The 27515-nt window shown below is 40.7% G+C and overlaps 1 protein-coding gene across 1 annotated transcript; it reads left to right on the top strand.

The window, feature by feature from the left end:
• The first annotated feature begins 3059 nt into the window (after positions 1–3059).
• Positions 3060–26686, top strand: si:ch211-220m17.5 (guanylin family protein). The gene is made up of 3 exons (XM_051931126.1): positions 3060–3224; positions 25745–25931; positions 26504–26686. Exons 1-3 carry the CDS (start codon positions 3153–3155, stop codon positions 26566–26568), a joined length of 324 nt encoding a protein of 107 aa, XP_051787086.1. The 5' UTR covers positions 3060–3152; the 3' UTR covers positions 26569–26686.
• The last annotated feature ends 829 nt before the right edge of the window (positions 26687–27515 follow it).

The raw sequence follows: 27515 nt of genomic DNA, 5'->3' as shown, positions 1-27515 counted from the left end.
ACCTCAGACTGGGGCGATGGTTCATCTTTCAGTAAGACAATGACCCTAAGCACACAGCCAAGATATCAAAGGAGTGGCTTCAGGACAACACTGTGAATGTCCTTGAGTGGCCCAGCCAGATCCCAGACTTGAATCTGATTGAACATCTCTGGAGAGATCTTAAAATGGCTGTGCACCGACACTTCCCATCCAACCTGATGGAGCTTGAGAGGTGCTGCAAAGAGGAATGGACGACACTGGCCAAGGATAGGTGCGCCAAGCTTGTGGCATCATATTCAACAAGACTTGAGGCTGTAATTGCTGCCAAAGGTGCATCGACAAAGTATTGAGCAAAGGCTGTGAATACTTATGTACATGGGATTTCTTAGTTTTTTTATTTTTAATAAATTTGCAAAAACCTCAAGTAAACTTTTTTCACGTTGTCATTATGGGGTGTTGTGTGTAGAATTCTGAGGAAAAAAATTAATTTAATCCATTTTGGAATAAGGCTGTAACATAACAAAAGGTGGAAAAAGTGATGCGCTGTGAATACTTTCTGGATGCACTGTATATATACTTTCACATCCATGTCTTACTTCCCTAAAAGTAAACTGTCAGGAACTATAGTTACACCAACATCATAAAGTAGTGATTGTGCTTCTTGGAAAACGCCTCTCTTTATGGCCTTCATATAATTTGTTTCATTTTGGTAAGAACAGCTTTTTAGAGTACATGCCTGAAGAAGCTCAATGTGAGGTCTTCTGTTGTCTGATCCATTTTGAATCCATTAATCATATATGATGATTAAAAATTAAGTTTACAGTGAATCACTTTGCTGCCAATTATATAATATGCATTATACGGTCCTTATGGAGAAAATCTTGACATCGCTTTTCATGAGCCATCATCAGCACTGGCTGCTTATCTTATCAGTGACCATTTTATTAGGTCTACTTCTTCTGTAAGACAAACTGCCTGTTCCTTCTAACATCAAATCATAAGTCAATAGGCTATAGAGCTGTGTGGTGCTTGGTGGTGCCAACCCATTGGTTTCTTGCTCTTCTCATCACTCTTTCAGGTAGCTCACTGTACTTACTGTAGATGGGTCACCACAGCAGATCATCTTCTTCCATATCTTTCTGTCCTCTGTATCTTGTTCTGTTACACCTGCATGTCCTCTCTCACCACATCCATAAACCTTCTCTTAGGCCTTCCTCTTTTCCTCTTGCCTGGCAGCTCTATCGTTAACATCCTTTTCCCAATATACCCAGCATCTCAATGATAACATAAAATAAATTTGTCCACTGGTCTGTGCTATATATTTGTTTTCTGTATGATTCCAATAACTTTGATCATTTTTATAGTCAAAATCACTGAATTGGCGGATTTCCTGTTCAAATACATGGGAGAAACGCAAGGTGTGGCAGCAACGAGCCTCACCTCCCCTTGGACTGCACTCTCCGTCACACACGGGGTTGATGCATGCAATTGGTGCGTGCCTGTTGCTGTCTCTCTGTATGTCAGAAATATAATGCTGGCAGACACGTTTATTATATACCCTATCTATATCTATCTATCTATCTATCTATCTATCTATCTATCTATCTATCTATCTATCTATCTATCTATCTATCTATCTATCTATCTATCTATCTATCTATCTATCTATCTATCTATCTATCTATCTACTCCCCTACTCTCTCTTCTGTTTCCTTTTCCGGTGTCCTGTTGGTGGTGGCGCAAGCCACCACCATCTACCGAAAGCACCATGATGTTCCAACAATGATGGATGGATTAAAAGCCAGAAGTCTGTATGACCATCAGCATCAAGTGACTCCGTGAGAACCCTAACTATAAAGAGGACTATTTCATTTATGTTAGGTAGAATGCTCAGAGGGGACTGGGCGGTCTCGTGGCCTGGAACCCCTACAGATTTTATTTTTTTCTCCAGCCTTCTGGAGTTTTTTTTTGTTTTTTATGTCCACCCTGGCCATCGGACCTTACTCCTTTTCTATGTTAACTAATGTTGTCTTATTTTAATTTCTTACTTTGTCTTTTATTTTTCTTTTCTTCATTATGTAAAGCACTTTGAGCTACTTTTTGTATGAAAATGTGCTATATAAATAAATGTTGTTGTTGTTGTATCTATCTATCTATCTATCTATCTATCTATCTATCTATCTATCTATCTATCTATCTATCTATCTATCTATCTATCTATCTATCTATCTATCTATCTATCTATCTATCTATTATATAGCACCTTTCATATCTATCTATCTATCTATCTATCTATCTATCTATCTATCTATCTATCTATCTATCTATCTATCTATCTATCTATCTATTATATAGCACCTTTCATTTCTATCTATCTATCTATCTATCTATCTATCTATCTATCTATCTATCTATCTATCTATCTATCTATCTATCTATCTAAGAATATTTGCTTTGTTTAAGACATCTGTCATAATTGATATTCATTGTTCAGACTATTTTTTGATATTTTTCAGGTAAGGAAAGCAAAAGTTTCCAGGTAAGGTTACAGGATTACAGAGCTGAATTGGCCATGTGTGTCTGTGGGTTTGCCCTGTCCCGGGATTGTTCCTGCCTTGCTCCAGATGCTTGCTTGGACAGGCTCCAGCTTCCCCGTGTCGTACTCCATATAAGCAGCTTTAGAAAATGGTAATGGACGGAAGCCAGTTCTGCTCAATTATAATAGCACTAATAGAGAGAGAGAGAAAGAATCGACATGTTAAATGTTGATTAGCACATCCAAATATGAATTTCAACTTACTCTATACACACAACAGTAGTGCCCCTATAAGCTAGTACTATATTTTTTGAATACCTGTTCCTATTATCATTATGAAAAAAAATAGAAATGCTTGAAGTAAAATGCTGTATGTCTCTTAGGAGTCAGAACTCTTTGCTTACCAGAAAGAGTTACAGGGCGAAATCTTTCACCCAAAGCACACTTAAATTTATGACTCCTTTCATCAGCATGATGTCACTACGTTGATCTCACCGCTACACTAAACATTAACCAGGTAAAGCTGTTTCGGTTTAATAAATAAGTCAACACTGACGGGGTTTATTAGACGGCAGGTGCCTATGCTGAGCAAAGACGAGTTCAGTGCTGAACACTCCGTGAAGACAAGCGGCCGAACATGAGGGTCTGTCTAGTAATCGCTCTGTGCCTGTGTACAGTCTGCCTGCTTTCCAACGCTGTTGTGGTTAAAGTAAGTACAAATCGTCGTTCATGCATCCATTCTTTAATGTACTGAACTCTTAGTCCAATTTAATGGTCCGGGGCAGTCAGAGTACACTGCATCGCTGCCATTCCTTTGCAAAGTTTATCTGCACGCTTTGACGGACAGCTTTCGTGTAAATATTTTTGACAGAGAATCACTATATGTATCTTTTGAGTTTTTATGAGTATTAATACGCGATCACAGTTAATTGGTAGAATAAAAATGAGCTTTTTTTGTTTATAATTCCTTCTTTTAATGAGTACTTGTCAACTTAATCGCACATACCGTGCTTTTCATTAAAGGCGGTATTAAAGAAGATTATTTATTTATTTATTTCAAGAAAACAACATTCCATTCAATCAAGTCGAATTTAACAAAACAGAATTGAAACCAGAAGAGAAGAATATTTAAACATGAGAGGTTACACTTAACTTGGTTTAATATAGCGTCTTTCATTATTGTGTCACGAACCAAAACACCATACAACGGTAGCACTTTATCTGTACTGATTCATTAGTGTCTTTCTTTGGAAATGCTATCATAAAGTCTGCTTGGATCTAATAAAATACTGTTCATTTTTACTATCAAAATATTTACCAGATCATCTTCCTTTATATAATATTACAGTATATCTTTGATTTTCTTTATTATGACCAAATTATAATCGAAGAATGAAATGAGGTAACTTTATTTTAGCATAACGTGTTGTATTGTGAGTTCGATCACGATGGAGTGTACAAAACGCGCGATGTTTCCGAATTTATTGAGCCGAAGAGCTTTAAGAACTGCACGGTGGCGCAGCGGTAGCGCTGCTGCCGCTCTGAAAGCGCGCGTCCTGTGCTTCTCCTTTCATGGAGTTTTCATGTTCTTCCTGTTCCCTTTGGGTGCTCCTGAAATATCTAAATACTTGCAAGTTAGGTGAATCAGTGAAGCTAAACTGGCGTGTGTTTACGTTAGCCCTACAATGGACTGGCGCCCTGACCAGGATTTGTTCCTGCCTTGCAACGGATAGGCTCCAGGACCCTAGTCTGGATTAAGCAGGTGAGGACATGACAAAAGTGATTCCTTAAAAATATATGACAATGCATTATAAATAGAATTGCAATAGCGGACAAAGAATGACATTTTTTTAAATGACCAGGTAACTGCTTATTTTGTCGGTTTATACAATCCACTATTTAATTAACCTTTCATAAAAGCTGCTATTATCAAGTTTTCTTTTTCTGTCTCTACTCAACTCAGTCAGTGCCTTTCATAGTGCATTGAAAGGAAAGGGGTTACAAAAACGTACGGTTTGTGCTGATTTAACACATTGCCTTTGCAATTGTGTATATACTAAAATGATTTAAAGAAGTAATTTGCGACAAGACTAGAGAACAAAATAATTTGTAAAAAAAATCCTTTCATCTGGTATTCATTAGCCTGTCCTTTTACTTTTGCATGCATTCTTTCTGGCGCTTGTGGGTGGCAAGTGGGGCGACCGCTCCAGGCTCCGCTTTTGAGGTCCGCGGGTCCAGTTCGAGCGGATTTGTCAAGTTATATCCATCCATCCATTTTCCAACCCGCTGAATCCGAACACAGGGTCACGGGGGCCTGCTGGAGCCAATCCCAGCCAACACAGGGCACAAGGCAGGGAACCAATCCTGGGCAGGGTGCCAACCCACCGCAGTCAAGTTATATTCTCTAGTATATATATTTGAGATGCTTCTAAGAGGAACCCTTTTAAAATCCCCCTTCAAGGTCAAATTCAATACTTGTAGGTCTTTGAAAACATTCCACAGTCCAAATATTAATGCACAAAAACATGTATCGCTAATGATAACCGGCTGACATGACATCAACGTGAGTTATGACTGCGACATCCTGCATATATGCATGCACACTGGGTACATCTTCTAGAAGAGGCCCTGCTAATTTCCGCATTTCGCACTGTAGTGGTATTGTCGTGAATTATGAATTGCACTTTTTAAATAGATCATATCGTTCTATTTTGATAAAGTCCTTGTGTTATCTTGCAAAAAATTTAGCTGAATACTGTAATGAGAAAATTCAGAGTATGTTAACATAATTTTTTTATTAAATCCTCGTGCAAGTTTATGCAGTCTACACATACTGGTAACAGAGTTTGACGTAACCAGCCCAGTAGATGTTGTTGGTCAGCCTTAGGCCCTGCACACTCCTAAGGTCGCATCTGGGCATCAGGCAGACACAATCAAATATCAGTAGAGGTTTTGATTCCCTTAAATTTGTTTTGTCATATTTCTTAAAATGCTGACTGCATTGCTTATCGGTCCATGTTTGATGCCTTCTAATTCCAATACTCATCCATGAGGAGGATGGAGACATTGGGTTAGCTGCTAGTCCATCGCAGGGCAGCCTCATATACAGACCTGCCTATTATGAGGCCCCTGCTCAACCTCATCTAAATGTCTTGTGTAATGTGTCAGGTACTCAGAGTGCTACAGAAAACACAGGCAAACACAACATACATATGCTGTGGCGCTGAATGGCAGCACTACTAACCACTGCGTCACCATGTTGCCTCCAGAGGTTTGTTCCATGGCGTTGTCCTAACACTTTCACTTCACATTTAACAGGGGTGGCTTTGTTCTGCTAGGTAATTACAGTAATTGCATAGCTGATCCGAGTCCTTTTAATATAATTCTGGCCATCTGACTGAACTTAATGGGACTAAGAAGGCCAGTGTACAAGCAAACAGCTTCTCTCATCTCACCAAAAACAAAAAACAAGATGAAAGGGCAGCAGTCAAGGTCCAAGATAATCAAGTTACTGATTTGCAGAGGCATCAAATTATGTCAGGGTGTGTCTTCTTTTTCTGATTGATAATTGGCATTCATGCTGCACAAAATGACAAGAGGCCAATATAAAAGGTGTTTGTGTGCGTGATCTAAAGAGCTTGGGCCAGACTTCAGCAGTCCTGATTTCTGAGTTGTGTTATCTTTGACTATAAATGAGTGAACTACCACATGACAGAAGTGGAGTTTCCAGTTATTGCCTTGAATTTTTTAAATCATTCCAGCTATTCCTTGGACCTGTTTACTCCAGTTCAGGGTCACAGGAATCAGAACCAAATCCCGTCAATTCCAAATCTTCCACCCAGCCGCACTCTCACACATTACACTCTCATGTGCCCAAGTTAGACTCGACGAGCAACCTTACAATTGAAAACACGAGAAGAATGTTAAAACAATACAGACCAGGCTGGGATCTTCACCGGGAATTTTGATGCCACCACTTTAATTCTCCTTCCAGTGTTTGTCAGCACAGACACCTGGCCTGTGAGATCCAGCACCACTCATTTGTTTTCCTATTTTACTTTTTACAATGGAAGGATTTGGGGTTCGGATCCCCACAACCTTTCAATGGGCCTGAGTGTGATGGAAGCCATCACCCTTACACTTCAGAAAGGCTCGTGCCCATCCCTTAGGACCGACTGATCCATGTTCAACTACTGTTCACTTGGAGCTCAGCTCAACTCCAACCTTTAAAGTGCTCTCAAGGACATATGAATATCTGCTACTACTACCGAGATAAAAGGTCACGGGGCTGTCAGAGCATGTCCTGGTAGGGTCATTCATAATGCAGGACCCCACCCTGGCTGCAGTGCCGCTCTATTGTGGGATACATTTGCACCATCCAGTTTCAAACTTGAAAATTAACCCAAAAACACTTGTCTTCTGGACCAAAATGCCAGGAGAAAACTAACCATGAGGAAGATAGAGATACAGTGGTGTGAAAAACTATTTGCCCCCTTCCTGATTTCTTATTCTTTTGCATGTTTGTCACACAAAATGTTTCTGATCATCAAACACATTTAACCATTAGTCAAATATAACACAAGTAAACACAAAATGCAGTTTTTAAATGATGGTGTTTATTATTTAGGGAGAAAAAAAATCCAAACCTACATGGCCCTGTGTGAAAAAGTAATTGCCCCCTTGTTAAAAAATAACCTAACTGTGGTGTATCACACCTGAGTTCAATTTCCGTAGCCACCCCCAGGCCTGATTACTGCCACACCTGTTTCAATCAAGAAATCACTTAAATAGGAGCTGCCTGACACAGAGAAGTAGACCAAAAGCACCTCAAAAGCTAGATATCATGCCAAGATCCAAAGAAATTCAGGAACAAATGAGAACAGAAGTAATTGAGATCTATCAGTCTGGTAAAGGTTATAAAGCCATTTCTAAAGCTTTGGGACTCCAGCGAACCACAGTGAGAGCCATTATCCACAAATGGCAAAAACATGGAACAGTGGTGAACCTTCCCAGGAGTGGCCGGCCGACCAAAATTACCCCAAGAGCGCAGAGACGACTCATCCGAGAGGTCACAAAAGACCCCAGGGACAACGTCTAAAGAACTGCAGGCCTCACTTGCCTCAATTAAGGTCAGTGTTCACGACTCCACCATAAGAAAGAGACTGGGCAAACACGGCCTGCATGGCAGATGTCCAAGACGCAAACCACTGTTAAGCAAAAAGAACATTAGGGCTCGTCTCAATTTTGCTAAGAAACATCTCAATGATTGCCAAGACTTTTGGGAAAATACCTTGTGGACTGATGAGACAAAAGTTGAACTTTTTGGAAGGCAAATGTCCCGTTACATCTGGCGTAAAAGGAACACAGCATTTCAGAAAAAGAACATCATACCAACAGTAAAATATGGTGGTGGGTAGTGTGATGGTCTGGGGTTGTTTTGCTGCTTCAGGACCTGGAAGGCTTGCTGTGATAGATGGAACCATGAATTCTACTGTCTACCAAAAAATCCTGAAGGAGAATGTCCGGCCATCTGTTCGTCAACTCAAGCTGAAGCGATCTTGGGTGCTGCAACAGGACAATGACCCAAAACACACCAGCAAATCCACCTCGGAATGGCTGAAGAAAAACAAAATGAAGACTTTGGAGTGGCCTAGTCAAAGTCCTGACCTGAATCCAACTGAGATGCTATGGCATGACCTTAAAAAGGCGGTTCATGCTAGAAAACCCTCAAATAAAGCTGAATTACAACAATTTTGCAAAGATGAGTGGGCCAAAATTCATCCAGAGCGCTGTAAAAGACTCATTGCAAGTTATTGCAAACGCTTGATTGCAGTTATTGCTGCTAAGGGTGGCCCAACCAGTTATTAGGTTCAGGGGGCAATTACTTTTTCACACAGGGCCATGTAGGTTTGGATTTTTTTTCTCCCTAAATAATAAACACCACCATTTAAAAACTGCATTTTGTGTTTACTTGTGTTATATTTGACTAATGGTTAAATGTGTTTGATGATCAGAAACATTTTGTGTGACAAACATGCAAAAGAATAAGAAATCAGGAAGGGGGCAAATAGTTTTTCACACCACTGTATATGTATATGTCTGATAGGGCTGCAATGATTAGTCTACATAATCGATGACATGGACACGGATTTTTTTATTGTCGACGTGTCATAAACAGAACCTTCAATAGAGGCTTCAGTCACAAAGAACCACATTGGTTTTTGTAACTGCAATGCGCTACATGGACGTCTGGGGGCAGTATCGTTTGTTATTGTTTGTCAAGACAGCATACAGTCCTACCAACGAAGAAAGAACGTCTGAGAAGAAGACGAATGTAGAGGAAAATAAACGTGGTTGCAATGGCGAGTCGGATAGAGGAGGGGGAGGGAGATGGAAAAAAATTGAGACAGAAACTTTCTAAAGTGTGGGAGCACTTCACCGAAAAAGAAAAAAAAGTTGAATGCAGATTATGCAAAGCGGAGCTTTCTTTTCACAGCAGCACCACCGCGATACATGAGCATCAGAAACGCAAGCATCCTGGAGCTGCGATGCCACCGTCTCTTGAGAATTTATGCTGACGCTGTTAGTTAGTTAGTCAGGGTCAGATCAGAAGGGGAGGGAGAGCGTGAACGAGACTGAGAAAATAAAAGTGAAAAAAGCTAACTTTTACAAGTAACACATTTACACCCGATCTGTTCGTTTTCAAATAATACTGCATTAGTGCGATGATGTTTTCTGATTGGTACTATTCTGGTCATACAATGATTTCTTCAAAATGTCACGCATATTTGTCTCTTTCTTTTTTTTTTTCCCCGGTGCTGCGCGTGGACACCAGAAGGCGTGAGCTTATTCAGTGCGTGCAGGAGCACTCAGGTGGCTGGTTGCTTGTGCTATAACAAGCTTGACCTGGCAGCGATCAAAGCACATGTACTGTGCAAGGCATGTACGGGTCCACTGAGAAAAGAAGAGCGTTTGTGGCTCACCTTGCAGAGGAACATTCTTTCCTCTGCATGTCCTGGAGTCCTGTGCAGACTGGGCAAGGTCGGGGGGGAAAAAAAAAACGCGGTCACTGATTACAACCGCAAGAAGGTACGCGGAGGAATATGAATAATATGAATAATGTTGCATCCGTGCCACAATGTTTCCGAAATGTACAATAAGGTCATAAAATGAACAACTCCAAATATCATATATACCTATACTGCGGTGGGTTGGCACCCTGCCTGGGATTGGTTCCTGCCTTGTGCCCTGTGTTGGCTGGGATTGGTTCCAGCAGACCCCTGTGACCCTGTGTTCGGATTCAGCGGGTTGGAAAATGGATGGATAGATATATACCTATATCTCTGCTTTTTTGTCAGTGTGGCTTTGACATCACGGGCCATAAGGTGCATACTAATTCAGCGTAAGCAGGAACACTCAATAAAATTGAATAAAAAAAATTAATTGACAATGGCATAGGAAGAAGGCAGATTCGCCAGGGTTTGTGTGTCAGCTTTTATTCATCCAGATCAGAGAATTTTCAGTTTGATTGTCTCAAAACACCACTCACATCTACAGTTATTCCCAGTTTCAGATAAAAAGTAACAGCGTCAGATCCCTGGGGGTACAGGGGTGGTAGTAAGTATCGTGATCGTGACTCAGAGAATAAAAGTGAAAAAAAAAAAGCAGTAACGTTTACAAGTACTATACATTTACAGTGGCTGTTACAGACTCAAATCAAATGTATGTGTTTATTGTATAATATTAACAATAAGAGCAACTCACTACTCAAAACGGTAAATATACGAGGCAGTCAGGATCGAACCGGGGGACTCGAGATTATAAGTCAGCAATTCCTACCGCTGCGTCACAGAAGCGGTTGTATCAGCCTTGAACCTTTTGTGAAAGTGTTTATTTGATCTTTGCACTTCAGGCTGTACACATTATATAGTTTATGTCTACATTTTGTCATTTATTACTAAAATATGAAAAACCTTTCTGTTTTAACGATGTATTTTATGGTTAAGTTAAATGCACTTTTTTTGTTTAAAGACTACGTGCACTTTAGTTTGTATTGTTTAATGTATTTCTTTTTTATTGTGATGGTCACACTAATATAAAAACATCTGATCATTTTCAAATTCATATGTTTCACTGGTTGTTATTTTAATTTGATTGTTATTAATTTTAATCGTGTAAAAACAGAGACATCGGGGTGACATTCACAGGTGGACAGACGTGAGGAGATGAGGTAAGACATGCACTGGGGCCCAGAACAGGATGTGCAACCACAGGCCGCAGTATTCAAAATAGTCAGGCATGTAATAATCGTGACTAATCGAAAAAAAATTGAACGATTAGTCGTCTACCAAAATAATCATTAGTTGCAGCCCTAATGTTTGAATATACAGTGGGTTCAGAAAGCATTCAGTCACCTTAACTTTTTGTAACCTTTATTGTGTTGTAGATTTAATTTTAAAAGGATAAGTCTGATATTTTTGCCCATTAATCAACACTCAGTACCTCATAATAAAAAGTGAAAACATGTTTTCAGAAAGGTTTGCAAATTTATTAAACACCAAAAACTGAAATCTCTCATTTAGATAAGTATTCAGACCCTTAATTCAACACTTTGTACAAGCCCTGAAATTTCAGCTTCATGTTTTCTTGGGTAAGTCTCTACAATCTTGGCACCCCTGGATTTGAGCTGTTTGACCCATTCTTCCTGGGAGATCATCTCAGGCTCCATAGCATTGGAGGAGAAGTGTTTGGCAACTGCTGTTTTCAGGTCTCTCCACAAGTGGCTTTGGCTGGGCCACTGAATGACAGTCAGAGTCAGAGTCACTCCAGCTTTGTATTGGCTGTAGGCTTCTGCTAACTGTCACACTGACCCTGAGGTTGCTTGCACTCTTGAGCAGGTTTGCTTCAAGTACCTTTCTGCTTTTGGCTACATTAATCCTTCTTTGACGGTGAAGGTTGGCCGCACACTATCGGGTCCTTCCGGGGAGCTTCTTGAACACGCTACCACCGATAAAGGGGTGAGCCAGCAAGGAGTTGGTGCAGTGCTTTTATTAAAAACAATCAAAAATCAAAACTGTGTTAAAAACAAAGTGCAGTTCTCAAAACTCTTCAATTAATAAATAATCATTTAAAACGGTGACTGTCTGTGAGTTAAAAATCCAGAATAAAATGAGGTGAAAACCAACAGCCATCGACAAGCCCAGTATCTCTCCAATTCCATCTCCCCGACTCACCCTATGTTTGATCAGCTGGTGGAGACTTCAGCAGCCGTGGTCCTCACCACCCGACCCCCGTCTTAGCCAAGTGGCTCCTGTCTAGTTACTCTACCATAAACGTCTGATTGTTGGAGTGCTGCCTAGATGGTTGTCCCTTTCAGAGGTTCTCACTTCTGGTCACCTGCCCAACCAAGACTCTTCTTGCCTGCTCACTCAGTTTGGCAAGGAGAAGCCCTGGTGACTCCAAACTTCTTCCATTTCACAATTATTGAGGGCAATGTGCTACTGGGAACACTCATAGCTTTAGTAATGGTTTTATACCCTTGCGGTTCTCTCCGACTCACCACAATTTGACAGTGGAGGTCTACAGAGAGTTCCTTTACCTTCATGGCTTGGTTGTTGTTCTGACATGCAGTGTAAATTGTGGGACCCTCCATACACAGATATGTATGCTGAATAAGGTCCAAATAATTCAATTTGCCACTGGTGGACTTCAGTCAAATTCTAGAGACACCTCAAGAAGAATTAAAGCAAACAGAATGTACCTCAGCACACCATGGAAATCCAAAGTAAAGGGTCTGAATATTTGTATGAATGAGAGATTTGTTTTTGATTTTTAATAAATTTGCGAACCTTTCCGAAAACATGTTTTTACTTTATTATTATGAGCTACTGAGTGTAGTTTGATGAGAATAAGTGGAAAACCTATCCATGTACAATTAAATCTACCACACAATAAACTGTGCACAAAGTGAAGGGGTCTGAATTCTTTCTGAATATGTATATTCCAGACTAGGGAGTCCATTCCTGGACGGGTTTATCCATTCCCAGGAATTCGGGAATCCCACATTTCATTCCCGGGAATCCCTGGCTCCCGGGGATGACACAGTACACAGACATCTCACATGTGAATGGTTTTAGAACGACCGACACTCATTTTTAATAAAACTACCGCAATATGTTGACACAAATAAAAGACTAAACTAATCTACAAGTAGTTCATGCTGTCATATAACTACATGTATCTTTAGTTGTGGTAATAAGAGCATAGAAAGCACAATGTCCTCACAGGTGGCGCAGTGGTAGTGCTGCTGCTTTGCAGTAAGGAGACTGTGGAAGATTGCGGGTTTGCTTCCTGGTTTCTCCCTGTGTGGATAGCACTTTGAGTACTGAGAAAAGTGCTATATAAATGTAATTTATTATTATTATTATTAACATGTCCAGCGTGCGGTCGTCCAGGCAAGAATGCAACTTCATGCATAAGTACGCCAGCCGCTGAGAAAGCACGCTCTGCCTTCACTGAAGTAGGCAGCACAATCATCAGATACTGATACACTTGTTCTAAACAACGCTCGCGCTTGCCGTTGCTTAGAAACACCGCCATTTCAGCTTTTACTGATGCATCCAGTTTCTTGTCATCATTCTGTGATGGCAAGTTTCTTGGCACAGATAATGCACATGCAACAGACTGACGCATTGCAATTTCAAGTTGCTCTTCAAAGCTGTTGTCTGATGAAGTGCAAGCTGCAGCAATGGCGCCACCTTAATTATTTTCAACTATAACTCTGTTATTTCTTGATCGATTTTTACACGCTATATATGCAAGCTTGGTTGTTCCCGTTTTCCCAGGAATGGATTCCCTATTCCAGACACTCTCCCCAAAACAAAAGTTATTTGCTTTGACAGAAATCTAAATAATGGACTTATGGTTAATCATCTTTACATACATAAAATCCAATGTCTGTCTGTCTGTATGTCTGTTGTCACGGATGACTGGGATCATTACCTGGCCAGAATGCCCAGAGGGACTGGAAAGGGACACTAACAGCTTCCGGGGCACAAGGGGGCAGCCGCCCTGGATAAAAAGAGGACCACGGGAAAGGGACAAAGAGGCTTTGACCCATTGGGAACCGTGGCCACCGCCAGGGGGCGCTTTAAGCCTCAGGAGACCCGGATATTGTTACTTCTGCCACACTCAGCAAGATGGCAGAGGAACCTGCCAGGGACGCCGGAGTGCTTCTGGGGCAAAGGGCAGCACTTCTGCCACACAAGGAAGTACTGCCGGATGGACGTCATCAGCCACCTGGAACAAATCCAGGCAGGAATAAAAGGGGCCGCCTCCTCACAGTCAGGGAGCCAGAGTCGGGAGTGGGAGAAAGACAAAGCTCCCAGGAAGAGAGGAAAGGCGGCAAAGGACTGAGAGAGTTATTGAAGGGCGATTATTGCTGTGTGCATTGTGTGCTGAGTGGAACTGTGTTTATTAATGTTTAATAAATGTGTGCATTTTATAAAGATGTGGCCTCTGATTGGTGGTGTCCGGGAAAGTCTCACACTGTCCACTTTTCACGAGAGAACTACTTAACAGATTTAGATTGGATTTTTTCTATCATGTGCTTGAACATTCCGGTTGATTCTGCGACTTCTCTTATCATAGTTCGCTTGCAGGAGTGATACATTAGCGCTAATCCGAGGCAGAGGCTGCAGGCCGAGGGGAATGGAAAGCGGGACCTCAGGAGTGGGGAGCCGGGCAGGGCCCTCCTCACTGTCTTGTTTCACTTCTACACGGGAGAAGCCGCATGGGGACGGCTAGTTACTTAATAAATATTAATGTGCACTGCTGTTTAGACAGCTTTGCATTTACTGAAGTTTGCCATAATAGACTAATTACTTCTTTAATGAATTGTCTGTTGACTTTAATCCCATTTTGAAGCACCTACTCAAAGTAAATACCTGCAGCTAAATTAGTCAAAGCTTTGGGTCTTCTTATTGATTAAATATTACCCTTGATGGCATTTTATTGCTTTCAATAATACTAATTATAGTAGGCCCGGTACAGAATAAATATTGGTTTGGGAGAAATATTACAGTGTCAATGAATAAAGAAGAAAAATGGAATTGTACACAAATTTAGAACTATAATTGATTATTTGCTAAATGCTCAGTCTGAAAAGCATTGTATAAAATAAACCTTGACTCTTAAAATGCATGGTGAAGGTGTTCTATAGATATGATGTACTGAAACATAAAGCAGAAATTGTAAAGCAAACTTTATAACCTTTCAGAAAGAATAGTTGAGAGCCTCTTCCGTATTCAAGGAAGCGAGGCATGATAACCTTAACTCTGACTCAGTTGGATGTTTAACTCACAGTGTCGGAAACACAATTAGTAGCGGTCAACAGTTCAAATCTGCTGAGATGAAATAAAAAGCCCAGCGAGTTTATTTCTAATTTAGGTTCTTTTATACTCCCTGCCAATCTATTGTCGGTTATATTAGCCAGCAGCATATTAAGAACAGAGTGAAGTGGTCTAGCCATTTTCAAGCCATTAGAAGTGACTGTTTGTGACTCCGATAATGGAGTGAGCACACCTCACACTGGATAGTAAACCACATGTAATGGATCTAATTAATTCTCGGGCAAATGCCAAACTGTTTCCAGAATGTGATAATGGATTAGCCTAGATGAATAACCTGTAGCTTATTGATTCTTTTCTTTGATACCCATCAAAAGTTTACTAATACAGTACCTGCTTGACTTTTAGACACCATTACCGGTGGAGATGAGGCTGACTGCTGAGCTGCAGTATTTGCAAGTCCTGCTGATGGCAATCGAAGACAGACAGCTCTTAAGCTAAAATGCCTGCTGAAGCCCACTACCTCGTACTTATTTATCTCCCACCCCTCGAATTGTCAGGGATTTCCAAATCAAATCACGGCTATACCCATGCTGTATTATGAAGTACACAATCGCTGTCAGTGTGTTCACATTCAGACTTAAATGTGAATAAACACCTCACCAAAATCTGTCATATAAAAGCCACCTGGCAGCTGGGTGCCCTAAAACTGTGCGACTCACGCGGGGACAGCCAGCTGCTTGTTCCTCGACAGATCTGCTTTCTAATTGTGTGTTCTGAAGATGGGCTTTGTTACAGTCGCTAAGTTACGGCAGTTAAAACGGCTAAACGAGTCTGTTATGGGAGCTGGCACAAAGAGAAGCCTCTTTATTTAAGCTTTCTGCAAGCAAAGGACTTGTATATACTATAAAACAGTGCAAAAAAAAAATCGGCTTTTATATACGCGGTATACGAGAAACGAACTTTGAAATATGTTTAATGTTTAAACCGCTGGCATTAAGGTGACCTCAACGGTATGAAAGTTCTGGAAATATTTTATCTTTTGAAATGCCTGGCTTGAATTGGCAACAGCTCGACTTTTTTTTAAACAAAATCAATCAATCAAGCTTATATGTAGGCTATGTGTCAATTTTCATGATCTGTATTACCACGATTAATATTATAGCGAACATCGGAATGACAATAACAAGACACACATGCCAAAGTACATAAACCCGAATTGGGCGACTTTATTTCAAACAAACAAGCCAATAATTTGAAGCACTTGGTAACCCTCCCGCCTGCTAAACTAACAAATTCACTGTAGTAATGTCGTAAATGCTTAGCCTCTTACTCAACATCACACTTTTCCACATTTGCCCCACTTGTCTTCCGCTTGGCTTCAGACTCCGCCCATTTACCTTCATGTTCATCAACGTGATGAGCAGATGCATTTCAAGTGTTTTTGAATGTCTTCCTTGCGTTGTGATGACCTGTTACGTCATATTCAGCCCTACTGGCACTTTCATTACCGGCATCTAGTTGAAATTAACTTTCTGGATACGCCACACCACATAATTAGAAAGTTTCTGTACAGCACATGCACTACCCGTAAGCACGTGGGCGTGTCTCCAAATCGGACATAATTTTTGCAGAGTCACCATCCCGTTTCACTTGGAGTCATCAAGCATAAACCAGCTCTACGAAGGTGATAGAATGATGAGCAAAAGGCTGAAAATGACGCAACAAATCATCAAAACCCAAGAAATCATTCAAAACGATGATCATGAGATCACGAGAGTAGTTTACTAGCTCTTTCTTTTGGTCAACTGGGGCTTCATGCATAACGCCGTGCGTAGAATTCGCACTATAACATGATGTAAGCACAAAAGCCGAAATGTGCTTACACACTGAAAAATCCAGATGCAGGAATCTGTGCATTCGTCAACTTCCGCGTTCTTCCGCTACATAAATCCCGCTCAGCATGGAAATAAATGCACGTGCACATGCCTGCTGTCCCGCCCCAACTCCTCCCAGAATTACACCTCTTTGAATATGCAAATCAATATAAATAGCCCTTAAGCCCAGCGTTCTGTGAAAAGGCAATGGCAAAAGTACAGGGAAAAATAGAAGAATTTCAGCGAATACCAAATGGAGGCAAAGAAAAACGTACTATTTGTTGGTTTAAACAGTTATATAAGCAACAAAAGGAAGTTGATCGAGTGACATAGCGTGTCGGAGAAACTCGAAAGCTCAAGTTCACAAAGTCGCACAGTGCCCAAAATAAAAAAGAAGTTGTCACATATCAAAGTCGGCGTGAAAAGGCGAGTCATAGCCCACCGTCTGAGTGTCATATGAAAGCTTATTAGGGTACAGTGAAGAAAAAGGCACACAATGTGAAAAAAGCACGAAATGTCAACTTTAATCTCAAAATTTCCATTTCAATCACATAGTTTATTTTGTCATTAAAGTAGAACATCATAAACGTCATCTTAAAATCGTTTAATTTACTAGTTTCTCAAATCCCATCGTAACTAAGGTAGCACGTTAAATGCTTTGTTGTGTATTTGATCTTATATGTGCTCTATGTGCCTGAATCACTACGTGCTCTTTCTCTGACATGGCACAGAATCCATTACATTCGTAATATTACAGCTCTCTGAATAATTAAAATACTGAGAAGTATACGTGATATCATTTTCATGATGATATGAGTTAAAGCATGTTATTAAACATGGGAACACGGTGGCGCAGTGATTGTTCATGTCTTACAGCAAGATGCTTGCTGCGCCATGCGCGACCTTCAATGAAATACTTTATTGTAGCAGTACTGTCTTTTTCAAACGTACTAACCCCCAATTCCTGTCCTTACTTTTCTTTCTCCAAATACCCAATCACCACACAATCAGCTCTGTAATAGACGTTAAGCCATCTGTAAGCTTAGAACGCAGATTCTTCAAAACTTTTAAGAAACATCGAAATATCTTCGTAATGTTTAATAATTCTATCCATCTATCTTTCCAGTTTCGCGCCAGCCACAGTATGAATACAGCGCGAGGCAGGAACAATCCGTGAACGAAGCTCAAGCTCGCTAGCGCTGCGGAACTGTGTTGTTAAAGTTTTATCTGTATAATATAATCAACATATTTTGCTGCATTTCATCTTAAAAATTATATCGTCATCATATGTAAATACACGTTTTATAAAGTGGCTCAGGTTGTGCAATATTATAACTGTATCATAAGTACAATTACCTCACGGTAACTTGCAAGTACAAACAGTTCTACAAGGAGCACTTGATGGACTGATTGAGTGTGTTTAGAGTTCTTGGGATGAAACTGTTTGTGAACCGCGAGGTCCGAACAGGAAAGGCTGTAAAGCGTTAGTCGGATGAGAGTAGTTCAAATAGAGAATGGCTGAGGCAGCGAGTGCTGTATACCGATAATTCTCTCTCCGATCGCTGTAGATCTGTGATTCACACTCAGATACAATGATATAAATACTCCGAGTGATGCAGTGAGAGTAATATGGAAAAAGATGATCCGCTGTGGCAACCCCTAACGGGAGCAGCTGACAGAAGAAGAAAAAGGTGCAGTGAGAGTAACAACGCTAAAGCAGTTATGGTATTTAGAATAGTTTGACCATCCTGTGAACCATTATATTGTTACAGGTTAATTACAATCAGATGCATTAAATTTATGAACGATATGCGGTTAATTTCAGTGTATTTGATAAAGCCGCCATCGTGGATGTGGATCTAAGAAAGGGTAACTACACAGGAACAGTAGCACTGCTCTGAAGCTGGGTGCCGCCAGTCTGCAAAACAGAGCGCAGAACTTGCGTACGACAGAGTATGAGCTACCGTGGAAAAGTGCGTGGCTTTACGCCAAGTGTAGGTTTTATACATTGCGATTTGAACGTGGAAACGTTTCTTACGCAACATTTCTGTGTGTACGCACCGTTTATACATGAGGCCCCAGATCTGACTTTCTGTCTTCTCCTTTTCTTCCTCTTAAAGTCATAAATAGAAAGCACTACATTTCTTCCACCAGCAGAGTCTCACGTCCTCTTCTGTGACATTTATTAGCAATGTGACTCTGACCAGACACTGTCACTTATTGACTAGGAGACTATCAACGGGCCACAAAAGTAGAAATGCATTTCGTCACTTACCACGTGCATGCTTCAAGTGGGAAGTAAAAACCAGGCTTTACTGCTTTCAATCCTATCTGTAAAGGAGACACGCGGTCGCTACAATATTCAGTAAACATAGCACCTTTCATAGCCACCATCAGGGCCGGACTGGGAACTCGCAGTCCCATCAACTAGTTGTGTGTGTAGGCAGACTTCAAAATACTCATGTCAGTCAGTCAGAATACTGCCGATTTTAACTCTTCACTGGGAGTTCTTTAAAAAATTCTGTTTTTGGGTCCCAATCCAGGTGGTTTGGAGTGTGGTGGGTGCGACATATGAACTCATAGATACTGTACTAGAGGATAGTAGTTTCACTGGAAGCATAATATACTAGTATTCATATCTTTAACCTCAGTGGCGTAGTTAGCTTTCTGAAGGCTCTTGTGCAGTACCCTGAGATGGGCCCCCCTTGTCTAGCATAACTGTTAGAGGAGTTTATTTGCAACTAGATCCTAGGGGCCGGCAGGGCAGTGGTGTCCACAACCGTGTCACTATCAGATCACATGCTGGTGACAAACAAACCGGCTCCCTAAATGGAATTTGAATAACTTTTTTAATCACTTTATTACAGCAGCTGTATGTTAGCAAAAATAAAATTGTGGGAATGGAATGTGGGAGGTGTGGGTAGTAGTAGTAGTATATAAATATATTTCAGATGTGGACCTGCTTACTTTTCCAAGAAAATTTTGTTAAGGTAGATGATTAAAATGTAACATAAGCTAAAAAGTAGAAACTGTTCTGTGCTATAAAATGAAGTAATTTCAATTTGTAGCAAATTAAAACGAGGACACCGCCTGACAGGATACTACTACACAATCGACCTGTTTTACACAAGTTCTGAGAAAATGGACATCATAAAGCGAGGTGTCAATAGTTCCAAGAAATTTGCTTTGTCAGTAGAAAATTGCTTTGTCATACATATTGCTTGCTTGTCTTTAGTAGTTTCTCCATTTTTTACGTTTTTAGCAGATAGTACCTGATTTGAAGCCATTGTATCACTTAATTCCAGACTCAATAGTTGCAACCATTTCACTCCCTGCACTGTCTGCTTAACCTGCTTGCGAATGTTGTGATGATTCACCAACATCAGCATTCTCAGTTACTACTGCTGGGCCTTGCAAAGTTTTGAGAAAGGTAGAAATCTTGGTAAGCTTAGCGCTCTTCAGTTCCTGTTGCAGGCGTGCCTTATGTTTAGCAGCACCACTCTTACAATGTTTTCCAGATCCACTGCTACTGGCCGACATGGCATCACATGGCGAGAGTACAAAAAGCATCAAATTGTTCAAATTTTCGGTGTTTGCTGACTAACGGGGACCATAACTTAACATTTACCGTTTATGAGTTCGAAGATCGAAAACTGTTGACAACAAATCAAAGTACAAAAGTAGCAATTATTTATGATAATAATGTATATTTACATTATTCAAGTGACATCCTTCAAAACTTCTTCCGTTCACATCCGCTATGGCATGCCAAAGGTCACCAAATTTGGAAAGGTGCACTTCTCTGTAAGGAGGACTAGGGCCATGTTGTGCCTCCGATTAGGCTCCAAGCCTCCAAACTACTGAAGTCTCTTCTTCTTCTTTCGGCTGCTGCCATTAGGTGTTGCAACAGCGGATCATCTTCTTCCATATCTTCCTGTCCTCTGCATTTTGTTCTGTTACCCCCATCACCTGCATGTCCTCTCTCACCACATCCATAAACCTTCTCTTAGGCCTTCCTCTTTTTCTCTTTCCTGGCAGCTCTATCCTTAGCATCCTTCTCCCAATATACCCAGCATCTCTCCTATGCACATGTCCAAACCAGCACAATCTCACCTCTCTGACTTTGTCTCCCAACCATCCAACTTGAGCTGACCCTCTAATGTCCTCATTTCTAATCCTATCCATCCTCATCACACCCAATGCAAATCTTAACATCTTTAACTCTGCCATCTCCAGCTCTGTCTCCTGCTTTCTGGTCAGTGCCACCGTCTCCAGCCCATATAACATAGCTGGTCTCACTATCATCCTGTAGACCTTCCCTTTCACTCTTGCTGATACAGTGGTACCTCTGGTCACGACCGTAATTTGTTCCAAAACTCTGGACGCAACCTGATTTGGTTGCGACCTGAACGTAATTTCCCCATAAGATTGTATGTAAATACAATTAATCCGTTCCAGACCGTACGAACTGCATATAAATATATATTTTTAAAGCACAAAAATAGTTAATTATACCATAGAATGCACAGTGTAATAGTAAACTAAATGTAAAAACATTGAATAACACTGAGAAAACCTTGAACAACAGAGAAAACTAACATTGTAAGAGTTCACGCTAGAGCCTTTTAAACCGCTCGCTGTAAACTTTTTTAATGAGTTTTAAGCACAGGGAAAAAAAATTAAATGCCAATTCTCTTGCGAAACTTCTCAAACCATCCCCTACTGGCTTTAAATTCCTCACCTGCGCCACTCAAACAAGGATTTTTTTTTTTAGCAAATCGCCATGAGTCTTCCTGGCTTTCGCACATATGATTGCCTCGCTTACGCTATCCCTTGCAAGTTGCTTTTCGTTCAACCACACTAGAAACAGTTTTTTCACCTCTTTCAGCACTTGAGGCCTCTGCTTGGTTAACATTTTAATTCCTTTTGCAACATACACTGCTTTGTTAGACCCTGTATACGCAAACAAAAGAAAATGGGAAACGGAGAATGGCAAATCATTGGCGCATACGAACCCGCGTAGGGAAACTTGCCGTCAGTGTTTTTGTTCGCCACCAGAGCATGTGGTCGTGAACAGATGCAATATTTTGGCATACTATTTGATCGTAACCCGATTTGTACGTGTTCAGAAACGTTCATGACCAGAGGTTCTCCTGTACCTGTCTGTTACAGATTACTCCTGAAGTCTAAATTTGTGTAAACGGTGAGCATGCCAAATATGTAATATCATCATGGATTGGATTGGACTTGCCTGGTGATGGTGCAAACATGCACTGAAACTGAATTATTAACGCAATGAACTGTGCAAGAGATTTAAGTTATTCATTTTTTTTTTAAATCTGTACGACCTCGAGTGGGTCCCCACAAGCTCATAGGCCTTTGTGCTTTGCACAGACTGCAAAATCAATTGCTACGCCATAACTTAGCCTGCTTAGTCAAATTCAAGATTGTTGGTGGACTACCATTCTGACTCTGGGCACCCTCACACTCACTCATGGCCAATTTAGAATCCGCACACATGCATCTTTAGGAAGTAGGAGGAAAACTGGAGACAAAAAAAAAAACCCTAACAGAGCCTGGGATTTGAACCCAGCATGCTGGCACAAGGAGGCAGCTGCAATGATGCCAGCGCCAGCATGGTGTTGTAGGTTAAATAGTCAATACCGTATATAAAGAAGTAGACTGCTGCCTCTGACTGTTGAACTAGCAAGAATATGTTTTTTTCTCTTTTTTTTATTTCACATTAATTTCAGAGTGGATAAAACTATATTAGGGTTTCAGCATCCTGGTTTTAAATTCCACACCTGGTGGTTGTCTTCGCAGGGTTTGCAGGTTCGGTCCCCTGTGGTTTCCTGATAGGCTTAAAATGGAATATGTCATTTTAAGAATCTCATTATAACAATAATGATTAAATGGTTGCACAATCAGTCCCCTGTAAGTATTAAATCAAGAAGATCAAGAAAGAGATGAGATGGGCACCATTGCCGTTAGTCTGCAGATACTGCTGTGGTAACCATCAGGACTTGTGTTCAGATCTACTGCCATGCTGGCGTCTGTGTGAGGAGCAGATCTCCTAATTTTTACCATTCAAAGTTAACCGATGCCCTGAAGGTCACTGACTGCACTGATACTGCTTTGGGTGGGGGTCTCTGACGCCTTTAATGTTCTATCACGCTCACATTTCCACTTCACACCTGTTACTACTGGGTTGGCTCCCACGACTTGAGCAAACATCAGGCGGCTGCTAAATCCAAGGGCCAGACAGGCACTGCTCATTCCTATTTGTCATTAACAGAAATAACAGAGTTTCCCTGCTTTAAGTGTATATCTCATTCTTTATAAGTGAACTGACATTGAAAAGTCACATGGAATGAGGGTTTGCGCCTTTGCCCCTTAAGACAGTGATTTCCAAAAAGCATTTTAATCAAATCTGTCTTATGTGGAAGTGCTTTATTTCTTTTACATCATACCTTGTTGTCCTGTGGTGGGTTGGCACCCTGCCCAGGATTGGTTCCCTGCCTTGTGCCCTGTGTTGGCTGGGATTGGCTCCAGCAGACCCCCGTGACCCTGTGTTCGGATTCAGCGGGTTGGATAATGGATGGATGGATGGATGGATGGATGGATGGATGGATGGATGGATGGATGGATGGATGGATGGATGGATGGATCATACCTTGTTTTGTCTGCGTTCTGAAGACAAATGAATATAAATAATAAGAATCAGGTTATATTTATAGCGGCTGAACTTGGGAAGGTTGAAGGCTCATTTGAAAGGAGCAAACAATCCCAAATCTCACATTAGGCTCACAGCTAAGTGCAATTAGAGCTTTTTGACAGTTAATGAATGAAGGACTGCAAGACAGTGCAACCCACATGTCAGAATAGGTGGGTTTTGGATTAGGGTTTGTGGGACCTTCCCAGTTCCATTAGCAGCATTGGCACTTGATAGGGCCCATGAACCCCCAAAAACAAACAATCCAAATGGAAACCAGGCAGAGCAAATAATTGGCATCCACCCCAAACCGTGAAACCGGCAGCACTAATAAGATGATATAACGAGAGGGGTTCACTAACAACTTTGAACCTTCCCAGTTTAGATCCCTTGCTCTGCGACTGGTTAGCAGAGTTCATAAAGCAATATCACTACCATTGATTACAACTGACTCTCAAAGTCACAAAGTCAGCAACACTAAAGTAAAGATATGGAAACACTCTGATACAATATATAAACTTTTAAGGACATACTTTAACACAAATAGCACAGGTTAGCAGCCATTGTAAAATGGCCGACACCTTGTCCTGGGCTGATTATTGCCTTGTGCCTGATGTTGCACGCTACCTTCTGTCCCCTGTAACTCTAAGTGAATTTAAGTGGGCTTGAGAATGCTATATTATGTGTAAATGTAGCAGATTGTACTGAAATAATTTATGAAGCCATTAACTAACAACTTGTTTGTTTATTTATTAGTCTTTTATATAATACAGGATGAGCCAAAAAGAAGTACCGCATTTCAAATGTTTATTCTGCAAAAAAGCTACAAGATAAAATAAATTTCATTACGACACAAAAAGGGGTAAACAAAATAGATTTTTTCACTATGTTTTAAAAATGATGTCTTCAAGGTGGTGGCCATCATTAGCGATATACTCTTCAAGACAATTTCTGAATGCTCACATGACTCATTCGACCAATTCAAGGGGAATAGCGACGATTTCGTGGCGAATAGCGTCCTTGAGGGCTTCAAGGTTTTGAGGTCAGTGTGTGTTTACCTTCGACTTGATATAGCCTCACAAGAAGAAACTGCATGGAGTGAAATCAGGTGAATGTGAAGGCCACCCGACATCACCATGCCGGGAGATCAGCTTCCCCAGAAACATCTCCTGCAAAATTTCCATGGATCTCCACACCATATGAGCTATTGTTCCATCCTGTTGAAACCAGACATCCACCACATCCATTTCTTCCAGTTGGGGCCTCAAAAAGTTCTCTAGTAATTCAATGTAACGTTCTGAAGTGACGGTGATCGTTGCTCTCCCCTCCTCAAAAAAGTAAGGGCCTACAATGCCAAATTCTGCAAAAAACTGTAACACTATATAATTTAACATTTTTGTTTGTGTATGTGTGTATCAATCCACTTCCTATGTCTCTGTTGTATGCCATTGGTATAGGATTCTTAAAAGCAACGCTAATATATGTGATGCGCCATCTGTTGAAGCGAAAAATGCAATGCATTTTGTAATAAACAAGACAGAAACCATCAAAGTGTTGGGACTTGCTTGGGCATACCTCATATAATTTTACATTAGTTTAAAAATAAAAAAACATGTAAAACACAAAAAGTGCTGCCACACCTAGGTTTCATTAGGTAGATTCCTCAAGATGGGTGATTCTTACGGTTATATGGCAGTCGGACAGGAAGGGGCGGGTCCAGGTGGAAGTCACATTGATAAAGGAGAACTATCTATTTTTCAATCTGCAGAGGGCAGAAAAGAGAGAACGTTACCACACAGTGCCAAACCCTGAAAAGTTGGGGAATTACCATCACCAAAACCCTTAAACTATCTCCATGACAATTTTATTATTACAAATGTTTGAGATGTGCCATCTGTTGGAATAAAAAATGCAATGCATTTTATTAATTACCAAATTAATTCCAATAGGTGGTGCACTGCAAACATCTTAATTGGTCCTTAATTAGTGACTGAGTGGTCTGCAATGGACTGGAACCCCATCCAGGACTGTTTAATGCATTTTGCCCGAAAGTTAGGCACTATACCCATAACTGTAAATTGGATTAAGTGAATCTGAGAATAAGTGGAAGGATGGACCTAAGCAAATCAGTTCTTGATAACTGCTTGAGTCAAAATGGTCACATTGCCATGACACGCCCCTTTCATTTTAGGTCAACCAATCACATACATAATTTCATAATTGTGGAGAAGCATGGCTGTAATTCTAGATTTCAATGGGCAACAACTATATGAGTGTTTGATGTTATCTCTAGGATGGAGATTTGGTCTTCTCCCTGGACTCTGTGAAGACATTAGGCAATCTGATGGCTGCAAGTGGAGGTGTGAAAAGAACTCGGATGTCCCAGGGTACTTTCTCTGTGTGCACCAATCCTGCTCTGCCTAAAGAGTTCTTGCCAGTGTGTGAGAGCCAGCAGCCAGACGTCATTTTTTCAAGACTTGGTGAGTGGAAACAATTTGATGTGTTTTGCTTCTCTCAATACGTTCAGTTTTAGATCTGCCAGGTATACTCCCAGGACTCTCCCAGGTTTTGTTTTTGAGTATTTGACATTGTATTGTAGTCCTGTTTGCTCTTTAAAGTGTCTTGTCATGGCACATTGAAAATTAAGATACAGAGAGACATAATGAGTAATTCATCTGTTGATGAACTATAATGACTTTAAATAGCTAGGCACTGTCAAAAAATCAGCCTCAATCTCCCGACCTGATGAGGTGCAACCATACACAAGGATACACTTGGGAAGTTCAGTAGTTTAGTATGCAAATGAAGGCAAAGAAGGATGGATGTCATAATTGTGCTGTCTAGAAAAGGCACCACATAGTACAAAGCAGGGGTCCCCAAGCAGACACTCATTTGAAGATCTAAGGTTACGATTTGGAGGAAGTGGCTAGAATGAAAGCGACTGCAGCCCTCCCAGAATACTTCTATTGTACAGCATCTAAGAACGCATGAGAAGAGCCCAATGAAATTGTTCAGGAGACTAACCCAAATTTTTCATGATTTTCTTCTACAGCCCGAATAGCTGAGAATCCGGATGTGTGTGAGATCTGCGCCTATGCTGCTTGTACCGGCTGCTAAAGGACCCAAGGAGGAGCAGGAATGGACTTGCTGTGCTCTGTGTTTGATGTGTTCTTCAGGACAACAATTTGAAAGTGCTTCCATTATAATTCTTATATCAAGGCTGAAGCTAGCAGTGGCAGGAATCACAGTTCATCTTTAAACTGACTTGACACTTCCTTGCCCGAATTTGTTTCTGGCATTGTTGCTGTAAGGCTGAGCAAATAGCCCCTCTGCCTAATGACACAGGACACTGACCATTGTGAAAATCAGTTTAAAATGTACCTTTTATATGTTTGATAGGGGCTCAATCATTAGATCAGCCACTCTTTGTGTGATGTTTGCCTGAATTTTCTCCAGGCAGTTTTCTCCTAACGTAGGTTCATTAATTGGTACCCATGCATTGTATTGGGAAAAATGTGCTCAGGCATTCCATCTAGGGTTGAGTCTTGCCAAAATAGAATAAATTTCATAACCCCATAACATTAGGGTGTTGTACCGTGTTATGGATTATGGATGTAATGAGAAGTCAAGCAAAATGACACCTCTTATCGGCTAACTAAAAAGATTACAATATGCAAGCTTTCGAGGCAACTCAGGCCCCTTCTTCAGGAAAGATGTAAGATTACGTCTTGTTTCGAGAAGGAGCCTGAGTTGCATCAAAAGCTTGCATATTGTCATTTTTTTAGTTAGCCAATAAGAGGTGTCATTTTGCTTGACTTCGCATTGTAACCCTGAGTTGATGGTTGGCCCTGATGGTAGAATACCATATTTTTTTTTACAAAATATTTAAATAATAAATACCCATCATCGACTTTTTCATCCTTCACCTTTACACCTGTTTTTCAGCTTCCTGTTAAGCTGGAAAAGATTTATTGTTGGCCCATAGAAAGGCATTACACCCAACCCTATAAAGTAAATTACCAACAGCCCATTGGATGATGAACGTTTGCCAATATTTGAGCATT

Source organism: Erpetoichthys calabaricus, chromosome 8 (genome assembly GCF_900747795.2).
Source record: "Erpetoichthys calabaricus chromosome 8, fErpCal1.3, whole genome shotgun sequence".
Lineage (NCBI taxonomy): Eukaryota > Metazoa > Chordata > Cladistia > Polypteriformes > Polypteridae > Erpetoichthys > Erpetoichthys calabaricus.
The sequence above is the reverse complement of the archived record's forward strand: the minus strand, read 5'-3'. Positions and strand labels throughout refer to the sequence as shown.